Below are 25,010 nucleotides of genomic sequence, written 5' to 3' on the forward strand. Positions count from 1 at the left end.
TCAGAACTGTGTGACCTGGAAGAGCAAAACAAGCTGATGCCTTAGTGATGATATTTGCAGTGCCTCTTTTTTTTGGGGTCTTTAACCATACCACCAGTTGTTCTGCCTTGCCACCCCAGCAATGGGAGCGCTGGCAGGAGCTGCACTGACTGGAGCACAGGCACAAATATTTACCTTAAACTGCAGCTGTAACCCACCAGATGTGCAGCTGCAGTTTGCAGGAGTGACAAAGCTCACTGTTTTTCACACTCATAGCAGAAAAGAAGCTTCTGACACTGGAATGGCTTCGATATAAAATGTGTGATTTGGGGTGTGCTCCGTAAGTGCTTCTTTTCCAGGTCTGTGATTTTAGTGACTGTTTTCATTTTGGCTATTCTGCTATTGCTCGTAAACCTCAGCACGCAACATCTCTGACCATGTTTTATTATTGGAGCAAGTGTTATTCAAAATACAGGATGGATCCTGTAAAATTCCTACAATTCTCCTCACTGAGTGTACAGAAAACAACACTGAATCACTCACATGATTTAAAAAAAAAAATCACCCTGCTCTAGCTGAGTTATTGACAGAACCCACCATGTGGAAAGGTCCCTTGGAATGGTGCCTCCCCATTTTTGGCTCTCTGCTGTCACAGTTTATCTTACCAAGGTCAAGTATTATCAGCTGGGCTCCAGCCTGTGCATTTCCAACATCGTTTTCTGCAATGCACTGATAGAATCCTTCATCAGACTTCACCAGCCCCAAAACTTGCAGGTTATGTTCTTTCTGAGGAGCAAAGGGAGAGAACAGCACTTAGGGATGGGCTGCAATTGCCCAAACAACGGTGTCAGCACGGCATGTTATTGTTGAGAAGGCAGGAGAAACTTCTGACAGCACCTGGGAAAAGCGTGTTTGGAGTTCCCAGATCTCACCTCCCTCGCACTGAATCCTCACGTTCTAGGGGATCAAAAAGCAGCAGAAGCTCTCATTAATGGTTATCAGTTTCTAGCATCCCTGGCTAATGTTTCCCCAGCTGTTCTGGTGGTATTCTGGGCCCTGACTGAATCTCACAGCCCCACAACGTAGGTACACCCAGCCACACAGCCATTCACCTCTCCGCTACGTCTCAATAATGCCTTGCACTGCATCTAAAATCTGCCTGCAGAAGCACCCCTGTGCCAAACTCACCCTCCACAGCTCAGTTAGGTTTCTACTTCAGCTCATTCTCGAAACTGGAATCTTTATGGAGCACAGACTGCAGCACACACAGCCAGTGGTCGTGGTGAGCTCACACTTCGACAGTGCATTTTGCCACCCTGTGTGCCTGACTCGCCTGGAAAGTCCAAGCTATAAAGACATCAGCTCTTCCAATATAAGCAACGTACGTTAAAGGGATTCAAGAAACCATTTTTCTTCTGGGCCCCAAACATCAACAGGACAAAAGCAGGAAGCAGGTTCCACAGAAGAACCCAACTTCCATGACCACGTGTGGGAGAACTGACAGCCCAACAGCTGTAAAAGCCAGACAAGGCACTTACCACGATTTTGAAGTAGTCACTGGGGATCACCACGTCCCCGTTTTTGACCCATTTGACGGTGGGCGCTGGTTTCCCGGTCACCTCGCACTCAAACACGATGTCCATGGACTCGTGGGCGTAGATGTTCACAGGGCGCTTCAGGAACGTGGGGGGAACTTCAGGGGGAAAGGAAGAAAGACAAGAAGAAGATGTTACACGCAGAGAAAGGGACCTGGCAGTCCCACACACACACCCAGCTCGACACCAGGAGATGGACTGGGGACTTGGGCACGAGTGGCAGCAAAGGCAGCAGGAATTTGCAGCTCAGGGTTGACAAGACACTGACACAAGCTGGGAGTTCTTCCAGAACCACACGTGGGCCAGGCTGGATGGGGCTTGGAGCGGCCTGGTCCAGTGCAAGGTGTCACTGCCCACAATGACACGATCTCTGAGGTCCCCTCCGACCCAAACCATCCTGGGATCCAGCCAATTGGGAATTGAGGCCATATGAACAAAGAAATGGAACTGAGGTGTATGAACCGCAAAGTTAAACCTCTGGGAGTTCAAATCAATAGGAAAACAAGAGCTACAATTATATCAGAAAGTACTTTTAAAAATGAATGGACACAAAACAGAGACGAAACTCTCCCAGCGCACCATGGCCTCGTGTTCCTGAGAGGGAACTGATGTTATCAAACACAGAGGGCTGCACTGAGCCCAGGAGCTTCTTCTCTGGCCTGTGGAAGCCAAGGAAACAGCATGTCCAGGAGCAGCCAGGTGCCTTTGTACCACAGTGAGGAGATTTCATGGATAAACAGGAGGGGAGCTGTGTAATTATAACAGAGCAGAGCAGAAGCTTTGCACATAAATCCTACAAAGAACAGAAATTCTTCACTTACAACATGTACAAAAGGTGCTACACTCTGGGTCTTGGCCACCTTTCAAATGTCCTTAAGCCTTCAGAGTGCGATTAATTCAATCAAATATATTAAAAATCACACAAACTCTGAGATACAGATTTTTTGGGGACACCACCCCAAGTGACTGGTGCACAGACACATCAGTTTCTCCCACAGGAGCTCCCACGAAAGCTCCAGCTGCACCCAGAGCCTCTGCACTCCTCTGGCTCAGCAGCAGCAAGCCCTGCAGGCACTTATTCCTTGAGTATCCTCTTCAGAGAACACCCACCCGTTTATTTGTGCTTACTGCTCTCCCAGCACAGGGCAATTCTCTTACTTGTGCTGGCAGCTCCGATTGTTGGAGTTCCAGGAAAGCCCAAAGCAGCCTTTTGCCCTTTAATATTTAGCAAAGAAAGTCAATATGGAAGGGCCACGGGGTTTAGACAAACAATTTACACACTTGGCCTCTCAACAGGGTTTATTTGGTGCTGTGGATAAGGAATCCTAGGTCATGTTTTACTCCTTCCTCTGAAATGATCCCAAAGGTTTGTAGGTGGATTTAATACTTTTGAGAACAGCTGGAGGTGAGCAGCTCCCCCAACCCCCGTCACGTTTTGGATTATAAGTAAATAAAGAGAACATTAATAAATGGAAATACTTTAGAGTATGAAGGTGGTTTAACTCCCAGGCAAGGGTGCAGACCTACACAAAGCTGTACATTCACTGCTCAAACAATCACACGGGAGCAAAAAAAGCTGGATGGGGCTGAGCCCAGCTGCCTGTGGATTCGGACATCCCTTTCATACCAACTTCCCAAAAGTTTACCAAACACACCACAAATTCCACCTTAAAAAGGTTCAGATATTTCTGTGCTCACCCTCTGACAGCTGCTACCACCGTACACAACCCTGACATTTGAAAACTCTCTTCTGATTTTATTTGCCACCTAATTGCTGTAATTTATTCTCGATGAAAATGATTTTTATTCCTCCCTGGTATTTATCCTCAGCACTGTTATTTATTACAAGCCGTGCTACCGCTCCCTCCCTTCCCCTATCCCAGCCTTATTTTGGGCGGCTCCACGAGTCGTGTTTGCTTTGCTGCGCTGTGACAATTCCTCACAACCCCCTGGACGTGCTCCAGCCCGAATCCATCTCCGGAGCTTGCCGAGGTTCAATCATTTACATGCAATTTCTGCCGTGTCCCGGCAGGGCCTTGAAAAATGGCACAAATACCACGGCGGCGCTGCGGCAAATCCCTCACCCAGTGCAGGGCTCTGCCTCTGCCCTGCCCACGTGCATCATCCCCCGCCAGCCTGGGACAATCAGCGCCCGCTCCTCGTTAGCCCTCTTTAACGAATGCCTCGTTTTGTTCAGCCTGCCTGATCGAGAGCTGATGTTCTCATGGCCCTTCCATCTCTGCCTCCGGCCGCGTTCACGCGCGCGGATCGATTCCCGCAGCGCTCGCGGAGCTGGAAAGGGGGAATACGGGAATCCCAAAAGTTGTTCTTCCGTGGATGTACAATGCTTGCGTTTCCAAAACGTTCGTTACAGGTGGGTTTTAATTCCTTAGCCAAATATTAATCTTGGCAGGGGAACACAAAGAGACACAAGCCAGTAACAGTCACCGTCAAAAGCGCAAGAAATTATGCGAAAAACTCATCATGGAATCCCAGCCTGGTTTGGGCTGGACAGTTCCTTGAGGATCATTTCATCCCAGCCCTGCCATGGGCAGGGACACATTCCACCGTCCCAGGGTGCTCTGTCCAGCCTGGCCTTGGGCACTGCCAGGGATGCAGGGCCAGCCACAGTGCCAGGCTCTGCCCACCCTCCCAGGGAGGAGCCGAATGCCCAAATCGTACCACGGCAAAGTTCTGACTCTGCGTTCTCCACTAATGTTTAACTCGTAACGAAGACATTTGGAAAGAACTCAAATGTCTTTGGCAGCTGATATTGCTCCAATTTGGGACATCATCCAGAAAGAGGCATTAATTTTGAATTGTAAGAGTCAGGATTTTTTTGACACCGAAATGGAAGCTGAAGAAGATATTCTCCTACCTACTCTCAATTACTTGTGATTTAGGAGATTAGGAATTTGAAACACGCTATATTTTCAAAGTGACTTTGCTTTTCTGGCTCATGGAGCAAATGCCAAGCTGCTCACAAAGGGATAATAACATGAGGAGTGCTCACTTTATCAATTACTTCCCAGTTAATGAATTAATAAATGCTTTTCAAACACACTCTTCTGGTTTAACGATGTCAGTGTTTAGCATTAACACAATGCAAGTACAGATGTTTGTGGTAGAGAAGTTCAATTGATAACCAGCGAGCAAACGAGCCAATTACCACAGAAAACCAGATTTGTAAGGGAAGATCGTGTGCTCTGTTCCCAAACACACAATTAAACTTCAAAGACAACTTGGCAGTTCAGCCCCCTCTTCGTGTCAGCACAGAACAACTCCCGAAAAAGCAAAATGCTTGAACAGAATTTCACACCCCCCAGGGAGCTCTGCCACCCTTTTGGAGATGGAAGAAAATATTTTGATCACAGGAGCGATCAAAAGATTAAGGAAAAAGCCCAATCTAACCTACATCAGCAGTTAATTCGAACTTCTAAGCTACATCCCAATAAAGGTGAAATATTTGAAAAATAAGATGCTTTTTTAAGCCAATAGCTCTAAAAGGATGGGAAGAGCTGAGAAACTGTGCACATGCAGCAGGAATTGCACCCAAGGTGACGGAAACAGGAACAGTGGAAACAGGAACGGATGCTCCACGTGGATCCCATTCCACGTGTACAGGTGACCAGAAGGACGTGGAAATGAACTCCAGCGCTGCACAGGAAGAGCACAGCACTGGTCTCCTTTGGACACAAAAGCACACAGGTTGTAAAGATCACTTAAAAAGAGTTATTCCCTTTCTAAAAAGCATTAATAAATCAGCTGTTAGTCCAAGCACAGCATCCGACAAACCCAAACTGAACGGGACTGACCAGTGGTTCCAAACACTCCCGAGCCGCAGAATCCATGACTGGATTGGGTTGGGAAGGACCTCAGAGCCCACCCAGTGCCACCCCTGCCATGGGCAAGGACAATTCCACTGGACCTCGGTGCTCCAAGCCTCACCCAGCCCGGCTTTGGGCGCCTGCAGGGACAGGAACACTTCCAGGACTATTCCTGAAACAGCACTGGAACTTCAGTAACAGCCCAAGGCAGGCAGAGGGCTGGAATTCCAAACTGGGAATGTCCAGGACAACACTGAAGCACCACTTCTGCTTCCTCAGGCACCTCCACGTGCCCCCTATCCCTGGAAATCAGGAGTGTGTTTTCCAAGGTCAGCCAATGCAATCCCAGTTCCTGCCACCCTCCTCGTCCCTTTCCCCCCACGCTTCTGCCCATGACCAGGCAGCCATGGAGTGTTATCTCCAGCCATCCCCTACAGAAACACCTGCTCGTTCCAGAAGCCTCCCCGCAGCCCAAGGAGCACAAATACAAACGAAGCGGAGCGGCCACATTCTCACAGTGCATCACAAACAATCCTGAGTGCAGCATTCCCGGCCAGCTCCATTTATAACCCACCCCTGAGGGACGCTGGGGGCACAATCCCCAGCTTGTATTTCAGTTACAAATCTGGATTACCGGCGGTATTTAAAATGGACATTTTACCATAAAGCCCATTTCGGATCAGCCTGAAACGGCCCACAGGGATTTTATTTCCTCCTCCAGGGATAACAACCTATTCCATTAGGATGTGCTCTAAATCCTATTAGAATCATTATAAAGTTAAATGCAATTTTCACAACTGCAATTTTGTTTCTAAGAAGGATCAAACTGCGACATTACCAGTGCCCGGTTAATCCATCCCCTCCTGCCCCTCCCTCAAAACACGGGGAAAAAAATGCTTGAATTGATGTTTGACAGCAGAATTTTTTGATTATTATCTTTTAATGTCATGAGTTAGTTCTACAAACTAGTTGGTTTTTTCAAATATATCCTGAGGGAAAAATGGAATTTACACTTTAAATGAAAATGGGGAGTCATAACATTCTTCCTTAAAAAACAGCAGAAGTATATGGGTAATACTCGGGGGAAAAAAAAAGAGATTTAAACCCCCAAACTGTTGTAGACAAGACAAATTCTTCCCAGCCCCTGAGCATGGCTGTGATGTCCTTTAAACACACTTAATATGCAGCTACAAAATTTGTAAAGCAAACACAAGCTGACAAAAAGGGTTCCTCTAGAGAAATACAGAAAAGTGTCAGATTATTGTAAAAGATCAGCTTACCAAGACACAAAAAGGTTATAAAAATGGAAACTACTACAGGAAATATTTTTGCAGCAAAGCCAGGGCTGCAGTTTATGAACAGTTCTGGTGGCAGTGACATTCTCTAATGCAGCAAATGGTTGTTTTTTATAACTATTTTAGAATATTGAAGCCAGTGTCCCTAGGGAGGAGTGGTGGGAATCCTCCCAACTCTTCAGCAGCCCAAGCAGAGAGAGGAGCCTGGTTTGCCTTCTCCAGGGACCTCCTGAACCTCTGCTCAGCCGCTGGAACAGCCCCAAAGAGCGTCTGATGGCCCAGGTTTGGTCCTTTGGACTGGTCACAGCTTTACAGTTTCCTTGGCAAATGCCAAAGCCCAGCTCCGTGGAGAGCTGCTTCCAGTGCTGGTAGCAGAAGGGCAGGGCTGAATGAAAACAACGATTTTACATTTACAGTGAAAAGCTCTCATTCAGAAATTGCTAAATGTGATCCACGCTTCAGAGACCAGCCCCCAAACAAACATTCCAGAGGCAGAAACGAAAACACAATATTACATGCTAGGACAACCAGGTAAGCATGAACAGCGCAGAACAAATATAAAGTAAAATTATATTGATCAATTAGAGTAAAAAACTCACGCTGGAATTCAACGTATGTGGGGGTTTTTATAATAGATTGTAGGTTTATGGAATAGGAGTTCACAGGAAAAGGCCTGAGAAGCAAGGATTTTGTCAGAACCTGGACATGAGTCCCAGTATCACACTGGGATGGAAGAACTCCCTGTGAGGGGTCTGACAGCAGCTCCTCCCCACCACAACCCCCTGACTGCGATACTGGAGCCCCACATTTGAAGGAAAGCATGAACTCAGATTTACAAGAGAGCAATGAAAATGATCAATGGCTCAGAAAATTGGCTCCAAAAGAAGAAATGGAAGAGCTGGAACCGGTTATTTGAGCAAAGGCAGGATTATGCAGCCATGGAACTGGACACCTCAAACAGGAGCTTAACAAAGAAATGCTCAGCGCTGCAGAAAGGAAATGAATGTGTATATATCTCTATATCTACATGGATCATTCCTGTGCAGGAGGAATGGCACAGGACCAACATCTCCCTCCCTGCCCCATCCTAGGATAATGCTCCAACCAATTAATTGCTCACTCTTGCACGTTGGGATGGAAATGGGATTCCTCCAGCAGCCCCTGACCAGAGCCACGAAGGAGCTCTGTGTGTGCAGCAGCCCCAAATCCAGCTGGGCCCTGGGAAGAGCTGTGGGCTCCAGCCTGGCACAGGAATTTGGACTGCAGAGCTCACGGACACGGATCCACAAACAGAACTCCCTGGGACGTTCTCCGGGTGCACGAACATACAGCGAGCTCTGGGAGCGTCCTGCACGTCAGCAGGATTTTCCTTCTGGGTTTCTCACTTGCTTTATCAGTCCCAATTGCACACTGGTAAGGAACCTCTGGCAAGGCTGGCCCAGCACCCCCGCTCCCCCGAACCCCGTGTGCACAAATCCAGTGTCTATGTCCCTCCTGACCGCCCTGCTCAGCCACAGAGACAACTCTGCACGTGTGGTGCCTGCTGTGCTTCAGCCCCCAAATCCATCCTCAGAGGCTCCTCAGGAGCAGGACATGTCCAGGACACCAGGCAGCCAAAGCTGGGTGTCCAAAGAGGGAACAGAAGAAAAGCAAAATTATTTCCGGATATTCTCTCAGTACTGAGTAATCCCTGGCTGAGGGACTTCCTGAGAAGGAGGAGATACCTTTGTGTTTTCTGTTCCTGGTTAGATTTTGCCTTTAAAAAGCTGCTTTCTGGTTCCAGGTGATCCTTCAGCAGCCCTAAAGCTCCCAGGGATGAGCTCCATGAAACACCTCCAGTGACAATTTACCAACTTTTGTGTGTTTTGGAGTCAGTCAGCCATGGGATGTCTCGTGGTGCTTGCCATGAAGAGAAGCGAGCATTCCTTTCCATCCTTCTCCCCACAAGGCCACTCATGATTTACAGAACAGAACTGCTTTGCTGTGTTTAGGAGAGGAGGGAACAAGAACTGCTCACCCCATTTGACATCCAGGACCAGCACAGATTTAGACAATCCCATAATGATTTTTCTGCTCAGGTGCCTGTTCCTTTCCTACAGTTCCTATAATTTCATTTGGTTTTTAAGGTCTTGCATTTTCCAGAGACCTACATCTTCCAACTTCAATATTCCACAGCCAAGGCCCAGATCAGAGACCATGGCTGTTATAGAAACTGGCAGAGCTGCATTTCTCTGTGAAATCCATGTGCAGAGCATTCAGCTCCACTGCCATTTAATCTCCTGGATGGTCCTTACATTGGGTGCTCCCAAGCTTCTCCACCACCCCAGTGAACTCAGAACACCCCAAATCCCCTTTTCCACACTGAGCAGTGCAGACTCGGCTCCATGGATAAAAACAACACCTTATTCCCCCTCTAATTTCCTATTAAACAATGTATTAATTCCCTTTTTCCTGCAGGAGGGAATTCACTCCGACTGCCAGCGCCGGTGTTTGAGGCTCTTAGTCAGTGACACTGTCAGAAGGGTTCTGGGGAAGGAAAGGCAACAACATCCTGCAAAAGGTTCTGCAGAGCAAAGTGTGGCTTTTTCCACACAAAACACACATGGATGGATTCAATCATCTATCAACACTGCATTTTATATTCATTTTTGTCGTTTTAACAGGTCCAGACATCAGATTAACTCACCCACAGTTTCCCAAATCTCCCCCCAAAGGCTTCTAAAACCCTCATGTCACACTGACCACATCTCTTTAGACTGATTTTTTTTCAGTCTGCTGATTTAGGTGCTAGGTTACACAGCACTCTTGGGAACTCAGGATTTCACACTTCAGCTCCTCGAGAAATGTGGAGTGAAGACCATCTGGTCCTGATGATTCCTCACTGTTCACTACAGGGGTTTGCTCTGAAATAGATTTTACTAACACTGCAAGTTCAGGTACAGCCTCCCTCCAGCTCCCTCTCTATTTGAAAAGATAAAACACAATTTAAGACAGAAGTCTCCAATTGTGCAGAGAACAGAGACAGCAGGAATTCACTTTTCTGCTGCAGGCCATCTTCTCACCCCTTTCTCCTCGCACTCCATCATGTGCTGACCTCGTGTTGTCCCTGGCAGATGTCCCAGCTCTGACAGGCTTGGAAAAAACTATCACAAGATTTGTATGTTATTAGCAAATGACTGAAAGTTTTGTATTAATTTACTTGCAAATAAACAGGAGAATAATAATTCCTTTCCCTTGTCCTTAGGAGATCTCTGGGGAGGTTTGGAGATGGGTTTTCCTCTTTCCAGGGTAACTTTTCACCGGTGTTGGGCGCTCACTGTGAACACAAACACCACGTGCCCGGTATTTGTTTAACCTCTTTGGCTTTGCCTTTGCTTTGTGTTTTCAGTAACCTTCCTCCAAGCATTTTATTTTTAGTTAACTTCTGTTACACAGATCTACAAAACGAAATGCTGATGGATGTCACCACCCTGGAGTGGCCATCAGTTCACAGCCCTAATGCCCATCCCAGTGGTACTCAGCAACAGGACAAGAAGCAGTGGGCTTAAAAATTAAATCAAGTTCCAGCTCATTGTGAGGCAGAACTGCTTCCCAGCTGCCAGGGAGGTGCAGAGTCTCCCTGTCTGGAGACGTCCCAAAGCCACCTGGGTGACCCCAAATGGACTGCATGGTCTCCAGAGGTCCCTCCCATCCCAGCTGCTCTGGGAGTCTGCCTCAAGAGCATTTGGCCCCAGCAGTGAGTGGGTGTCCTGCACTAACCTAAATTGGGATGTTTTACCCACAACAGGGGAACACACAAGGTGAGAACTCAACCCACCTGTGGATTGAAGCTGTACAAATTCACAGATTCCTGTTCCCTTCTGTGCGAGAGTTTTGGCCTCGATACCCCCTGCACTTGTCACCTCCCCTGCAGTGCTGGCACAGTAAAACCCCTCCATGACCAAAGACACCAAAGATTGGTTTCCTCCTTGCCCAGGCTGAGCCCACCCTCTGCGTGAGGACACGGGCTGGGATTCACCTGCTGCTCTCGGGGTGAACGCCCCAATTAAGGAGAAACTCAGGCAAAGAACAGACGACAAAAGAGATTTCTAGATGGACATGAGAAGCAGGTGACATGGAAAAGCTTATCAACTGTAATAAACTAAAGCAGAGCTCACTTGATGCTTATCACAGGGTATTACCGATTATCATTCGGAGCGAGCTTTCCAAGCAACTTCGCGGGTGATTTTTAGAAGTAAAAACCTTAATCTAGACATCAATAATGTAAAACTGTTACATTCATTATTTCTCTGTTTTACTAAGCTCTCCTTCCCCAGCCCTTCTAGGAGAAATCTCGCCTGTTCGACCCTGAATCTACTCCAAGTACCATGGAAACATCTGAATAACAAGAACGCTCATCAAAATTTAAACTTCTTACAGCAGCGCCAAAGGCAATGAAATTTTTATTGAATTCCAGAGCCCTCATTTTCCACACAAAGCCGAGCTGGAGAAGAGGCCTCGGACAGCCCCGAGCACGACAAGGCACAGAGCCTTTGGGGCTTTTTCCCCATTTCCAGCTCTTTCCAGGCAAACCCCTCAATCCCGGTTCCCAGCACGCTGCCTCTTGTGCCTGGTCAGATCCCTCCCAACAAAACCCCAGCAGGGATCCTCCACCTAGCCCGGGTGAACAATCAAGCGTTACCTCAGGATTTAGGGATGTTTATTCTGGAGAAACACAGATTTACACAATGGATACAGGGCCCGGTGCTCCCTCCACCCGAACGACACCCAAACACCTCGGAAAGAAGAGGATAAATTGCAAATATGGCACATTTTCCACTGTTAACTTCCCCCTCGAGTCTTCCAAAAACTCAAACCCTAAGTTTACACTTGTTCAAATAATTGTGATGTGTGAAGACTAAATAATAATAATAATAATGAGACTGTTGACTGTGTCCGAGGTGACAGGGAGATGCCTGGAAAGCAGAGAGGGACTGCAGCTTGCAAAGGCACCATGAGGAGGGAATGAAGGGTGCTGGATCTGCCCTGGGATGCCAGGTGCCTTCCCCAGCCCTGCCCCTGCTGGGATTGGGTGAAGGTTTTTGGAGCAAATCCAGTATTTGAGAGGTGACTGTGGCCCAGGGCAGCCAGAGCTCTGAAGGGACAGATTATGGGATGCACGTTCTGAGAAATCAATGCTGAAGTGTCTCACACTGGGCACCAAAACAGCTGGATACATTTCCTCTTAATTTTTCTGCGTCCCAGTCAATTTTTTAAATGGATTCAATGCCACTTCATTTCAGCAGAGAGCAAAAATACATTCATTAGCGGTTATGAATGATTCAGGTGCCATGCAGCTGAATACCAAAACAGGAATAAATATGGATTTGAACCCAGCGTTATAAATAAATCATGGGACTATCCCCTGCACAAGGAAAAATATCAAATATTGAATATCTTCTCGATAAAGTAGCGCTGTGACGTTTGTGCAGTGCACGAGGCAGTGAGATCCTGGGGAGAAACAGCAGGAGAACAGAATTTAAGAATTTCCCGACTCCATCCCTTAAGAAGGGGAAAGAGGACGTGACAAATTAAAGACAGCAAGCCTTGACATCCCACATCCTTGAATATTTCCCAGTGCAGCCCTCACAGTGGGGGGGTTCATTTGTGTGCTGCAGACTGAGGAGCTCCAAAGGCCAGGAAGGACACACATTTTAACATCAGTTCAAATATTAAGCTGTTTGTTCCCTGAATACAGATTGCCTCAGATCATTTGGGGGAAAGACAAACTAGGGCTGGGAATAGTAAAAATAATTTATGGGATCAACTAAGCCCCTCTCATGTTCACCAAGAGCTGCTGCCAGATCCAGGCACATCCTGGCACCAGAAAAAATAGGTTTTATTCCTGATCAAGTTCAAAAGAAAATATAGAGAGTTACTGCTTTTCGCTGTTTTTGTCTTGTAATGACACAAATTCTGCGGGCTGGCTTTACACATCAATTCCAATTCCTTTCCAGCTCAGTGAATGCAAGCCCATCTTCACATCAAAGTCCCTTCTAATTTACAAATCCCAAAAATAACCTTAATTACAACCCACTTCAATAATAGCTTCCGTGTAAGGAACGGGCAAACAAGACTCTGCAGCCTGAAAAGAAACAGCTCAAAGGACTCAATAAAGGCCCAGATAAACATGCCTGGTGCAGTGGGGGAATAAGGGTGGACTGGCTCAGCCTTTCCCATGAAAGCTGGGAAAAGAAAAACCAAATAAATTTAACAGGTTGGCAGGGAAAAAAAAAGAAAAAAAGGTGCTGTTCTTGTCAGAGCCATGGGATGAGGGGGATACAAAGTGTTTACATGGGGGAGTGGGAGAGGAAAACGGAATAAAGACATCTATGGGGGATTGATAAATAATGGAGAAACCACTGAGGAAACCATAATCTGCCTGGAGAAGGAGACATTGCTCAGGGGAAATAACAACTTTACTTAAATCCCCTCAGCCATCTGCCTCTGGGCACTGTCAGAACAGGAGATCCTGCAGAATTCCCTGTCCCTGCCTGGGGGTCACCATCCAACAGGAGCTCCTGGGCTGCCCTACCAAAAGAGATTCTCATCTCCCTCTCACTTTTTTGTTATTCTTAAAGGGATTCTAACAACTAAAGCAGAGAAAGATACAAAATAAGCTTGGAGAAATCTTTGTAAACGGTGCCATTAACTGCACAAAAAGCTTCTAAGCGATCTTTCAGCTTTCCAGGATTACTGAAGGACTCTGGGGCTGTTTCCACCCACACTGCAGAGGCACAAATTTGCCTTTACAATCTCTAATGTTGAAACCTGGCCCGGCACATGAGGCCAGTGATAGCAGCAGGAATTCAGAATGGGAATTCAGGAAAACACAGACCTCATTAACACTCTTTACTTACATAAAAATCCAGTAATTTGGGTTCCTTAAGGTAAAGAAATTGAGACAGGTATTATGGATCAGGTGCACACCTTAAATCCAAGGACGTTTTTCATATTTAAAGCTTGTGATATTCTAGAAAAGAATTTTTCTCTCAAAGAGAAACAAACTGCAGAGCATTCACACATTTAAACTCCAAGTTAGAAACAGTTAATAGATTAGGAAGTTCTAAGAGGCTCCAGGACTCGATTTCAAATTAGTCAATTAAATAGTGACGACTTTAACAGAGGCAAAGGAGCCTCCCTATAAAAACGCTGGTCAATAATTCTAAGAGTATCTTAGAACAGCATTTTTGGGGAGATGGTGCAAAATGGATCCCTACAAAGGAAAGATGCTCTTTCAAATTATGTTTTACCCATCTGAGCAGTTCCAGGCAAACCAAAGAATCTTTTAGGTTGTAAACAACCTCTGAGATCATCGAGTCCCACCGTTGACCCAGCACTGCCAGATCCATCACTAAACCACAGCCCCCAGTGCCATATCCAGAATTCAAATATTCCCTTTGATCCGTAACATTTTCCTGCACTTCAAAGAATTTTCTCTTTTCCTTGGAAAACAACAATCCACGATTCCAATCCCACGTGAAACTAAAGAAGCCAAGCCCCAGTTTTCCAAGAGAACCAGCGTCACATCTGAACCCAGAGTCCTGGCTGAACATTACTGTGGTTGATGTGACGATGCAGAGCTCTGGGGACAGCACCAGCACTCCAGACACCCTTCAGAGGCTCCAGAAAAGCGGCTTTTCCTTTTTCCTTCCCAGCACTTGCTCACACCCAGGGGAATTTTACAGGAATTAACAGGTTAATTGTGGAAACCCACGCTTCTCCTGCTCGTGTCAGCCTGGACCATTCCAGCTGCAATCCAAGCAGCAGCAGGGAGATCAGCAGCTCTGAAATCACTCCTCTCACGGTTAATCACACTAATGATCGTTTAAGCAAATTAGCAGAGCAAGAAGCATGCACCGTGCAGATTGAGTGTGTGACTGGGAGCAAAAGCACAGCCAGTGCCAAGGACAGAGCCCACAGCTGCTCCAGCCCCAGAAATCTGAGCTCCAGGAACTGAACCTCCTCCCCAGCCCCACAAAGCCTCCAGGGGTTCTTCTCCTTTCCCACTCCAGGCAAATTCCCAGAGAGCAAAGCAAACTTTCAGCTAATTATTTAAAGTACAATGATTTGAGCCTTACGGTTCCTTCTGCAGCCAAGAGAACATAACAGGATGGTGGTCACAAACTCTATTTTTCCATCATCACTGGAAGCACCTTCCTAAAACACAGTTTCTTTTCTATGTGGCATCTTAGGATGTGCTACAGGAAACAGCCAAAAGATAAACACTATAAATCAGAGCTGTGTTACCGCTGACATTGTCAGTAAACAAAGTTATTAATTATACATGTACTGGGAAAGCTGAAGAAAAATTATTTGCCCAAAGGGGAAAGGAAAGGCAAAATTATATTTTAAAGATTCTCCCCAAAGCGTGGCACACAGCTTATAGTAAATCATTAGAATTTAGTGAAATGTTTGTTCTGCAGCCCTGAGTCAGCTCTCAGAGCCGTGAGCTGCTATAAACACACCTCAAAAGAAACTTCCAGTACAGAAAAGTGACGTATTTTAAGTTCTACTTCATCCTCTTTGGTTCCTCCCTGAGCTTCCAGCAGCTCCATCCCTGGCACAGAGCCATGGGGTGGTGGGGAAGGGACCAGTGCCAACCCCTCTGAGCCCCGTCCAGCCCGGCCTCAGACACTGCCCTGGGCACCCTGTGCCACCCCACCCTGCCAGGGGAGCTGTTGGCCACAATTCCTCACTCCCCAGCGGCACATCCACCACATCCACGGCTCTCCAGAGGCCGGGATCACCCAGGACAGGCTCTGATGCTTTGCACAAGCTCAGGCAGATGATTCTGCTGCTCTTCCCTCACTCCCCTCCTCATTCCCCTTTGTGCCTTCCTGCAGGTTCCAGCAGGATCTGCTCCATGACCCTGCTGGGCACTGAGGTGCCACTGACTGCCCCGTGGCTGCCAGGGTCTTTCCCAAACTTTATTCCATCAGGACAAACAAAGAACAAGAATTTGAGGTTGGAGCTCCAAAACACTACAGAGCTCACTGAGTTACAGAACACGAAGCAGAATTGTTTCCAAAGGCTGCCAAAACTGCTGCATCTCCTTCAAGCCCCATTCCACTCTGCCACATTGCTGTGGAAAATATACATTGTCCTGCCTCAGGGATCTGCTCCTGGTGCTGGCTGATCCAGCTCCTGACAGACAAGCAGCACTTTTTGGGAAGGTTTTGCAACTTGCATGACTGCACCACTGCAGGCAGTACAAAGAGAAACCCTGAGCAATCCTACATTCTGTGCATGAACCCATCAGTGATGGGAGGTTCCAGGGCCTTCCAAGCGCTGAAACTCAGGATGAGCACAAACCCCCTTTTCTTCAAATTGTGTGCACAGAACCAAGTGCTCCACCAAAGCCAAAACCATCTGATGTCAGAGACACACAACCTGGGGAGTGGCACTACCAGAGCACAGGGTGCTTTGGGGCACCACGCTACAGCAATTTATATCCTCACCTGCAAAGTGCTTTGTCTCATTTTATATTGAGACTACATCTAAACTCCTAAGGAGGTGAAAAAGAGAGATCATAGATGCACAAACCTTTGAGCCAGCACTTGAAAACAAACAAGACTGCAGAGCTGCCAGAATTTGGGACTGGTCAGAGAAACATTCAATATAAAAATAACATTCTGCCCTTCACTAAGCATTAACCAGCCCTCTCCGAGCCTGGTTTCCTCCTGTGAGTGTCTTGGATCCCATTCCCATTTCCCTCCAGGCCTGTAGAGAGAGCACCTCAAGGAGCACAAAACACCTTTATTAGGCAGCTCACACCTGCCTCCAAAGCTTCCCATCTCCTCCAGAACACTGCAAGTGCTTCACTTCCACTGGCATCATAACCAAACCCTGTTTACTCCAGGAAGCCAAACTCCACCGTGGGTTTCCTTTAAATTATTCTCCTCACGAAGACAAACTAATTAACTGCAAGACTGCGAAGGGAATCAGCCACCACAGATAAGAGCCCTCCTCCTTCCCACAAATTACTGGATTGTTTCATCTCTGCAACTTTGGGAGAAACTTCCCTGCCAAGGACTAGAGTTTGGATAATGAGACATCCAGTAATGGCAATAATCTGGCTCCCATTAGAGAAATCAATTATCTGCTGGAAGAGAGTCAGCTTAACCATCATAAAAATTTAACTTGAAAGAAATTCTATGTTCACTTTATGGCATGGGCTCTCTCTCTCTCTCAAGACTGATTGATGTGTGGTGTTCCTCAGCATTTCCACTTTAACATCGCCCTCAGTTTTCATCACGAAATTTGGTGGTGTGAAAACGGTGCAAAAGTTCCTGCTGAAATGAAAAAAAAGAAATTGAATCTCATAAATTCAAAAATTAAACTCGGAGCTTGATTCAATCAATTAAAATGGAAGGATGACCCTGATGCACAGAGAAAAGTACTCTCCATTTAGGGCACAGCTCCTATAAAAAGAGTCTCACTTCGAGGCAAAAGGCATTTTAATGAGCTGCTCAGTTCACACATCCACATTTCTTGGAAGTCTCTGGCATGTGCAACTTAAAAATGACTACTGAATCTTTCAGCTTTTCGTTTGCAATTGAAATTCTGTCATCTCCTTTTGCTGGGGAATAAAAGCAGTATTAAAACCCCTATAGCTTATCTCTAGTACCTACATTGACTGCAACCTTACAATCATCCAAGACACTTGGGAACGTGAGCCAACTGGGCTTACCTTTCCTACAGCATTGTATGAAAAATAACAGCAAAAAGAGTAAATCCTGCGCTGGGCAAAGCCTCTTCCAAACTAAAAAGCACATTTTTACTTTGGAGACCAAGAAAAACCTCACCCTTAAATATGAACCTTGAGCTAAACTCTGCATTTTCTGTAGCTGCCTGTCTAGGCCAAAGGCACAGCCTCAGCTTGAGGCTTTAAAAGCCATTTTGGGGGAAAAGATTTCTGTCCCTAAAGCAGCAGCTGGCTCTGCCTGTGAATATGATCCTCATTTATTAGAAACTCTGGCCGAAAGAGAAACCAGCCTTTACAATTCCCTCGGTTCAATATCAGTTTCGACATTGTAGATATTTAAGACACTGCTGCTTAATTTAGTAACATTTTCATTATCCCCAAGGATTCTTCAAGAACATTTACAAGGAAAACCATTTGTGTGAATTCTATGAGTTACTGATCATTTGGTTTTGTCTTTCTTAATGGTTTTTTATAAATATAAATATCTCACAAGGAGGGGGGGGGGGTTTAATTCCACGTGTATCTCATCTTCCTGGCCTGTGCAGTTCTGGATCTTTCCTCCCAAATCCACATGCCATTCCATCACGGACAGCCATCCCACAGGCTCTCATCCCTATCCTCATGAATCCCATTTGGGGTCTGTTTTGTAACTGCTTTTAAAAAAAATGTATGATGTATGTATGATTCTCTGTTTGAAAGCTCTGCAGGACCTCTGGAACACAAAGACAACTTCTCCAGACATAATCAGACTGTCCAGAGAATTCCAGATGTTTCATGTACAAGAGCCTCATGATTAAAGGTTGTCAGGTCTTTGGAAAAGAGACTCGAAGAGGAAAAGCCTCCCTTGCAGCAGGGTCTGGGGCCTGCACACGCCGTGGTCCTGGTCCATACAGTGACATGATCCCTGTCCTCACCACCAGGATCACCCCGGCCTTCTCCTGGCCACAGAGCTCCCAGTGAGCACAGCACAGCACAGCGCACACCCAGCACTGCCCCTGACCCCAGGGAAGGTCACAAAACCTTCCCAGCCCCGAGCTGCCGAGTGCCCGCCGGGAACGTGGCAGCAAGGCAGAGCATGGCCTGGCAGGGCTCCCCTGAGCTTCTCCTGCAGCACACTCCACTGCTCTCACACCACCACGGGTTGTTCAACATCTGCACTGCCACCAGAGAATCCTCCTTTCAGTTCCAGCAGAGCCCACTGGTGACTTTCAGAAACGCAGCTAATGAAAACAAGTGCCGGTGCCCCCATCGAGAACCACGGCAGGATCTCTTCCACGTGTCAAGGGCTGCACAAATGTTCCTCCTGGTCTCAGGAAAATGTCGAGACTGATCAAAACACCTGCAAGCTTCCAACAGTCCAGCTACAGAACAAGGTTGAGGCACTGAGCAGGAAAAGCTGAGGTTCTGCTGAGCCCAAGCCCTGCGGAACAGAAACCAGATCACATCCTGAACACAAGAGTGGGACTTCTACACAATGCAAAGAACATTGGGGAAACTTATCTTTAGTATTAAAAATTACACCTCTCCTGAAGATGGGCTTTCCTGGTGCCCAGGTACAATCTAGCAAGTGATGTGACCTTAAAATAACACTCCCCTGTCCTTCCTCTCCCAGGTACCTGAACATCTGTTTATAGCTTTTCCACCAGCAACGCTTGCCTTGGATACAAACGTGAGAGGCAAAAACTCCCAGTCAGCTGAATTCACAAGTCAAGTGTGAACTCCATTCACATTAAATTACACCAAGGAGCAACAGTGAAATGCAGTGGTAGAGACCCAAATTCCAGGGAGTTCAGCTCATCCACCTTCCCCACACCAGACTCCTGGACTCACTGCCCTCGTTTGCATCACTGCAGAAAAAAGATCACTAATTACTCATTACATTTCCAGGGCAAGAAAGAACTCCTATGAAGCCAAGGTGGTGTTTTACTTCCAAGAGCTTCCCCAGGCAGCACATTCTGAGACCCCCAAAAAGGAGAACACTTTGTCCTCCACATGAGCTTTTGACAGCTCCAGGTTCACACAGCATCTCCTGAATCTCTAATTGAGGGGCAGCCCATTATCAAACACAGCACTGAGCTTAATTAGCAAGGGAAATCGATGAAGATCATCTAGAAAGTATGAGAAAGGTCTGAGCAATTTTCAGTGATGGTTCAAATTTCTTCCCTGGGATTGTTTCCAATAATAACGAAAGCTTAATGCAAAAATAAGAGTTACCCAGACATATTACTCTGCTGCTCCAGGACTTAATGTGCTTTGCAAACAGCTACAATTTCTGGGGCAGGATGGCATCAGCTTTTATCAAAGCAGCTGCCCCAGGGAACCCTGGAAAACAAACCCAGGGTTCTTCACATTCAGGCTCTTCCTGGTTTTGTTTTAAAGAAAGCCTTGTCTTGTCTCACACATCCTGGCACGTTCTCATTTTATTTTAATAGCAAGTCATATGTTAATAGATGCAGAATCACAACTAGTTTCCAAGGCAAAATCTTCAATTCAAAATTCAAAATAATTACCTGCCATGAGTAATCAAAGTACTAGAGACCCCATCCCAGCAAGAGCAAAGGCAACAGGGAAATCAAGGTGAGGCAATCCTGCCAGTGCCCCCAAGAACACAGAAACCCTCTTCCCAGACACTGCAGGACCAACACCCCAAAATAACTATTTTCTGCTAGAACAAGGCTTTGCCATTGCTGTAAGCCTTGTCAGCTCTACTGAAAATATTTCCAGCACTTCCGTCTAAAGCACAAAGTGGACAATTCCATCAAAACACTTCAGCATTTGGTTTTTTCCATGCAATTTGCTCCGGCAGCACAAACGAGGCCGTGATCAGCCAATTGCCACATGCAATCTCTGATTTATCATTACAGATACCCCAAAAGCAGCTTCTCTTGTTTTTGTTTTTAAATTTGGTTACATTAACACAGTGAGACATTTAATGCATAGTACTTCAGATCCACTATCAGACACGGAATGCTGTGCTGACAACTCAGAAGCTGACTTTCTGCTATTCCAAAAACTCACTGAAAGTCAATAACAAACAACAGCAAAGAGCAACTCTCATTCTTCTCCTACAAACACAGGGATTTCTTCATTTCAGAGGCTTCAGACCTGCCATGTCAATTTTACAGGAGAATGAAAATGGAAAATTTTTTTTGGTTTATGATTCTCTGGTTCATTAGTAACTGCAGTAAATATTTCAGCAGAGAGTGAAAGTCCCCCCAAGCTGCTGGTCCCCACCCCAGCACCAAGGCAGGCCACAGGAAGCCCCTGTGGTGACCTCACTGAGTCCCAGCCCCTGCACAAACCCCCAGGGCTCTGGGCACAGCCATAAATGTGAAATACTGCCCAGATGAAGGCTGCACTTCTGACCTCCCCAGTATTTAACTGCCACTCTGGCTCTTCCAGGCTGAGCAGATTAAATACAGTAACTACCTGTTTCCCCAGCTCTGCTGTCATCACTTCCCACTCTTATCGGAGGGAAATGCTACAGATTCTTTCATGGCTGGGGAGAGCAAAACAAAATTTTCCAGTGCTCTCAACTCATTACAGGTGTTGTAAATAACCTGGTAGCAGAGCACTGTCACTACAGCCAAGACAGAGGTGACTCCAGGCACCAAATTCTTGCCTCCACTGTGGGAGGTGTCGTGCCCCTGCTCATCCTGGACTGTGATGACACCAGCTTTTGCACCCAAGGAAAACCAAGGAGGTCCCTTTTCCATTTTCTGTGATGTTCTGGGTACAAAGGTGCACACAGGTTTTATCCATTCTGTGTTTGGCCCTACCTCACTTGTGGACAGGATTCAGCAATGCCCAGCTTTAGGGACAGCCACAGGCTCTCCCTGGGACATGCCCTGCTCTCTGCCACACAGAACCACTTCCCAGGTGCACCAGGCCAAGGTTCAGTGTGTGACCATTGAGTCACTGACTGGTTTGGGTTGGGAGGGACTGACAGGTCACCACATTCACCCCTGCCATGGCAGGACACCTTCCACTGGCACAGGTTGCTCCAAGCCACATCCAGCCTGGCCTTCAGCACTTCCAGGAACGGAGCAGCCAAAATTCCCTTCCAAAGTTAAGGAAATTTCTTGACTCTACCTCCCAGATACACAATGCAGATGAAGAGACTGAGGACAGAAATTTGTGTAGAATTCTTCTGGATTCTTTCACACCTTTCTAGTCAAGTTAAAGGTCATTTTCCTGATTCTGTCCTTCTGTGATGTATGTAGGGAAACAAATCCCAATCATTTTTTAAACCCAACGTTAGGGTAGTAGAAGGCTCCTCTAGCACCTTTTATTGATGACACAAGGGTTCAACTATTCCCAGGTACATGAAACTGATGATATCTTTAAGTGCCACCAACAGCACCTGTGTAACTGCACTGAAGGTACCACTTATCCCAACTGAAAATGGTGCCAATAATAACAGAAAACAGCCCAGGAGCTCCCAGGGGTGAAACTCAGGTATTTTCACAGCCTCAGTGTGACACTTCAGGGACTCCCCTGAGGGATGGTTGGGAATGTCATCCCCACTGCCATGGAAGGAGTATTCCAGTGGCCAGCACCACACCAGAGACACTCATTTGCTTGCAGGGTTTTGCACCCTTGTCAGAGGACACAGAAATGGTCATGGAGCAAAGTGACCTTTAAGAGCCTTCCTCTGAGTCCATGCACAAGTCAAATTACAAATAGACAAAGCAGGTTGTTTCTGTCTACAAATTTCAGTCAGCCCACACCTGGCACTGCCAGGGAATCTCAGTCAAGAGGCAGCCACAGGAACACCTCTCCAGCTTCACTGCCAAGCGATGGCATCACCCCCCTCTGCACAGAATTCCATGTCTAAACTGCCATGGGGAAATGTTATTAGAAGGAAAAAGATTGGCTGCCTGAGTACAGCCCCAGTACCGAGTGAAACCTGTCAGAAAAAACAAGGGCTTCAAGGAGAGCCGCAGAAAAATACCGAAGGGAGTTAGTACCCAAAAAATGGATTTCTTGTCTGAAACGCTGCCAGACTAATTTCCAAGAATGGCAGAAAGAATTTAAATTAAGCAAAATCATGCTGTTATTAGGTGGAGAGAGATGACAATTTCTTTGGTCTAGAAGAAAATGATCCAGGGATCAGGTAACAGTTATTCAAGCTATTCAACCCTGCACCAAACTACAGTAATGCAGAAATACAATTACTCCCTACAGTGACCTCTCAAGGAAAGTAGAATTAAGATCAGAACTAAGAAGTAAAACCAGAAATGTCACCATCCAAAATGCACTCTGCAGAACCTTTAATATATTTTAATATTCGAGCATAAAGGATTTTCTTTCCAGTGCCAGGTGTGTAACAAGAAATCAGCATGGGAGGTCTGGCAGAACACATTCTAAATCTTCACAACCAAATGAAGAAATCCTTTACAGTGGTTCAGATAAAGAGCACAAGAGTTGTTTCCAGTTCACTTTCATCCCCAGGTGACCTGGCTGATGTCCTGCACTAAGGCTCCTCTCAGCTTTATCCACAACCTGCTTAATTGCATCATATCATTAATGTTATTAATTGCTGTCACTGCCTATAAAACACAAAACCAATTCTGTAAAACAGAGAGGCTGGAGCTGAATTAAACACAGGACACAGTGAGCTGTTTGAAGCCACTGTAAAGTGTTCTGAAGCCTCGAGCTTGGAGGTATTTCCAAAGCCAGAGCATCAAATCTTTATTCTTTTGGCCAAGACACAAAGTAAGAAAAATGTGGGGTTTTCTGCATGACCAGGTTGAGTCTGAGCGCTTCCTTTTGGTCAGAAAGCCCTTCATTTATGGATGTTCACTGAATAAATGTCTCTCCTCAGAATTACTTTTTAGACCAACTTTATCCACAGTAAACCAAGTCAGCTAAGCTCTTACAAGGACCCACCATATGCCATGGAACTCGAGAGAAAGAACTGGAAACTTCTACTAGGATCCAATCAATATAAAAGACAGATTTCCTCTTGGAACGTAAGAAAGGCAAGGAAGGCAAAATTTACCCGAATTTTTTTCCCCACTCCTTACCAAGTCTATTTTCTTTGCTTACCCAGTCTGCTTTATGTACTTTTTTATGTATAGTAAGATGCTTTTAAAACCACATTATCAATATTTCAGTGCTTTTTCTGGTAAAAATAGCTTGCAAGAGTAAGCAAAACAGTTCCACACAATAAACCAGCACATTACCAAACATCTCTGCTTTTATCTTCTCGCAAGCTCACTGAAAACAACAACGTATTTAAGGATTATGAAAAATGCATCAGAGATGTCCTTCCCAAAGACAACCAGGTTGCAGTACCACAGGTTGACTTTCAGATGGGATCAGGCACACTGTGGCCTTGGCCCTCCTCCAAGTGTATGACATCTCATATTATAGGAGCAGATAGAGCAGCTTTCAGGCACCCTCAGGTTGTATTATATAAACACATTGGTCATTTGGCTGTTTTGGAAATTACAAGCAGTTTGGATAATAAATCAGAGTAACAATATCTGTAACAGTACGGGAGGGGGGCTCGGTTTTTAACGGGGCACAGAACCAATAGCAAAATAAACTTGGTATTTAGTCACTTGGAGAAGTGTTCTCCGTGAAAATTAAAAGAGAAATTAAATTAAATTAAGAGTGAAAATTAAAATCTCTGACCCACCTTGGACTGTCAGCTCTGCCTGGGCCTCCAGGGTGTCGTTGCCGCTCTCGGCGATGCAGGTGAAGGTCCCGGCGTCGGCCTCGGTCACGTCCCGGATCTCCAGGACACCCCCGGGCAGCAGCTGGAAGCGCCCAGACCTGCACACACAGGGACATCACACAGGGACACAGTCACTCCAGAGACACAGCCTCAGTCATGTCCTGGATCTCCAGGATATCCCTGCCCAGACCTGCACACACAGGGACATGGTCACTCCAGAGACATGGCCTCAGCCACATCCCAGATCTCCAGGACAGCCCTGGCCACACCTGCACACACAGGGACACGGTCACAGCCACATCCCAGATCTCCAGGACAGCCCTGGCCACACCTGCACACACTGGGATCACAGTCACAGCCACGTCCAGGATCTCCAGGACAGCCCTGGCCACACCTGCACACACAGGGACATGGTCACAGCCACGTCCCAGATCTCCAGGACAGCCCTGGCCACACCTGCACACACTGGGACATGGTCACAGCCACGTCCCAGATCTCCAGGACAGCCCTGGCCACACCTGCACACACAGGGACACGGTCACAGCCACATCCCAGATCTCCAGGACAGCCCTGGCCACACCTGCACACACACGGACATGGTCACAGCCACATCCCAGATCTCCAGGACAGCCCTGGCCACACCTGCACACACAGGGACATGGTCACAGCCACATCCCAGATCTCCAGGACAGCCCTGGCCACACCTGCACACACAGGGACATGGTCACAGCCACGTCCCAGATCTCCAGGACAGCCCTGGCCACACCTGCACACACAGGGACACGGTCACAGCCACATCCCAGATCTCCAGGACAGCCCTGGCCACACCTGCACACACTGGGACACGGTCACAGCCACATCCCAGATCTCCAGGACAGCCCT

General features: G+C 46.7%; 1 protein-coding gene across 7 annotated transcripts in view; it reads right to left on the reverse strand.

Moving 5' to 3' along the window:
* NEO1 (neogenin 1) overlaps positions 1-25,010 on the reverse strand; it is a 171,170-nt gene that overhangs the window by 60,946 nt on the left and 85,214 nt on the right. For all 7 annotated transcript variants that reach the window (XM_040077832.2, XM_040077831.2, XM_040077827.2 and 4 more), the window contains exons 5-7: positions 24,090-24,226; positions 1,518-1,672; positions 645-765 (exon numbers count right to left, since the gene is read on the reverse strand). In XM_040077832.2, coding sequence (XP_039933766.1) covers positions 645-765; positions 1,518-1,672; positions 24,090-24,226 — 413 coding nt within the window. The remainder of the gene's footprint in view (positions 1-644; positions 766-1,517; positions 1,673-24,089; positions 24,227-25,010) is intronic.

The sequence above is a fragment of the Hirundo rustica genome, chromosome 13, assembly GCF_015227805.2.
Source record: "Hirundo rustica isolate bHirRus1 chromosome 13, bHirRus1.pri.v3, whole genome shotgun sequence".
NCBI lineage: Eukaryota > Metazoa > Chordata > Aves > Passeriformes > Hirundinidae > Hirundo > Hirundo rustica.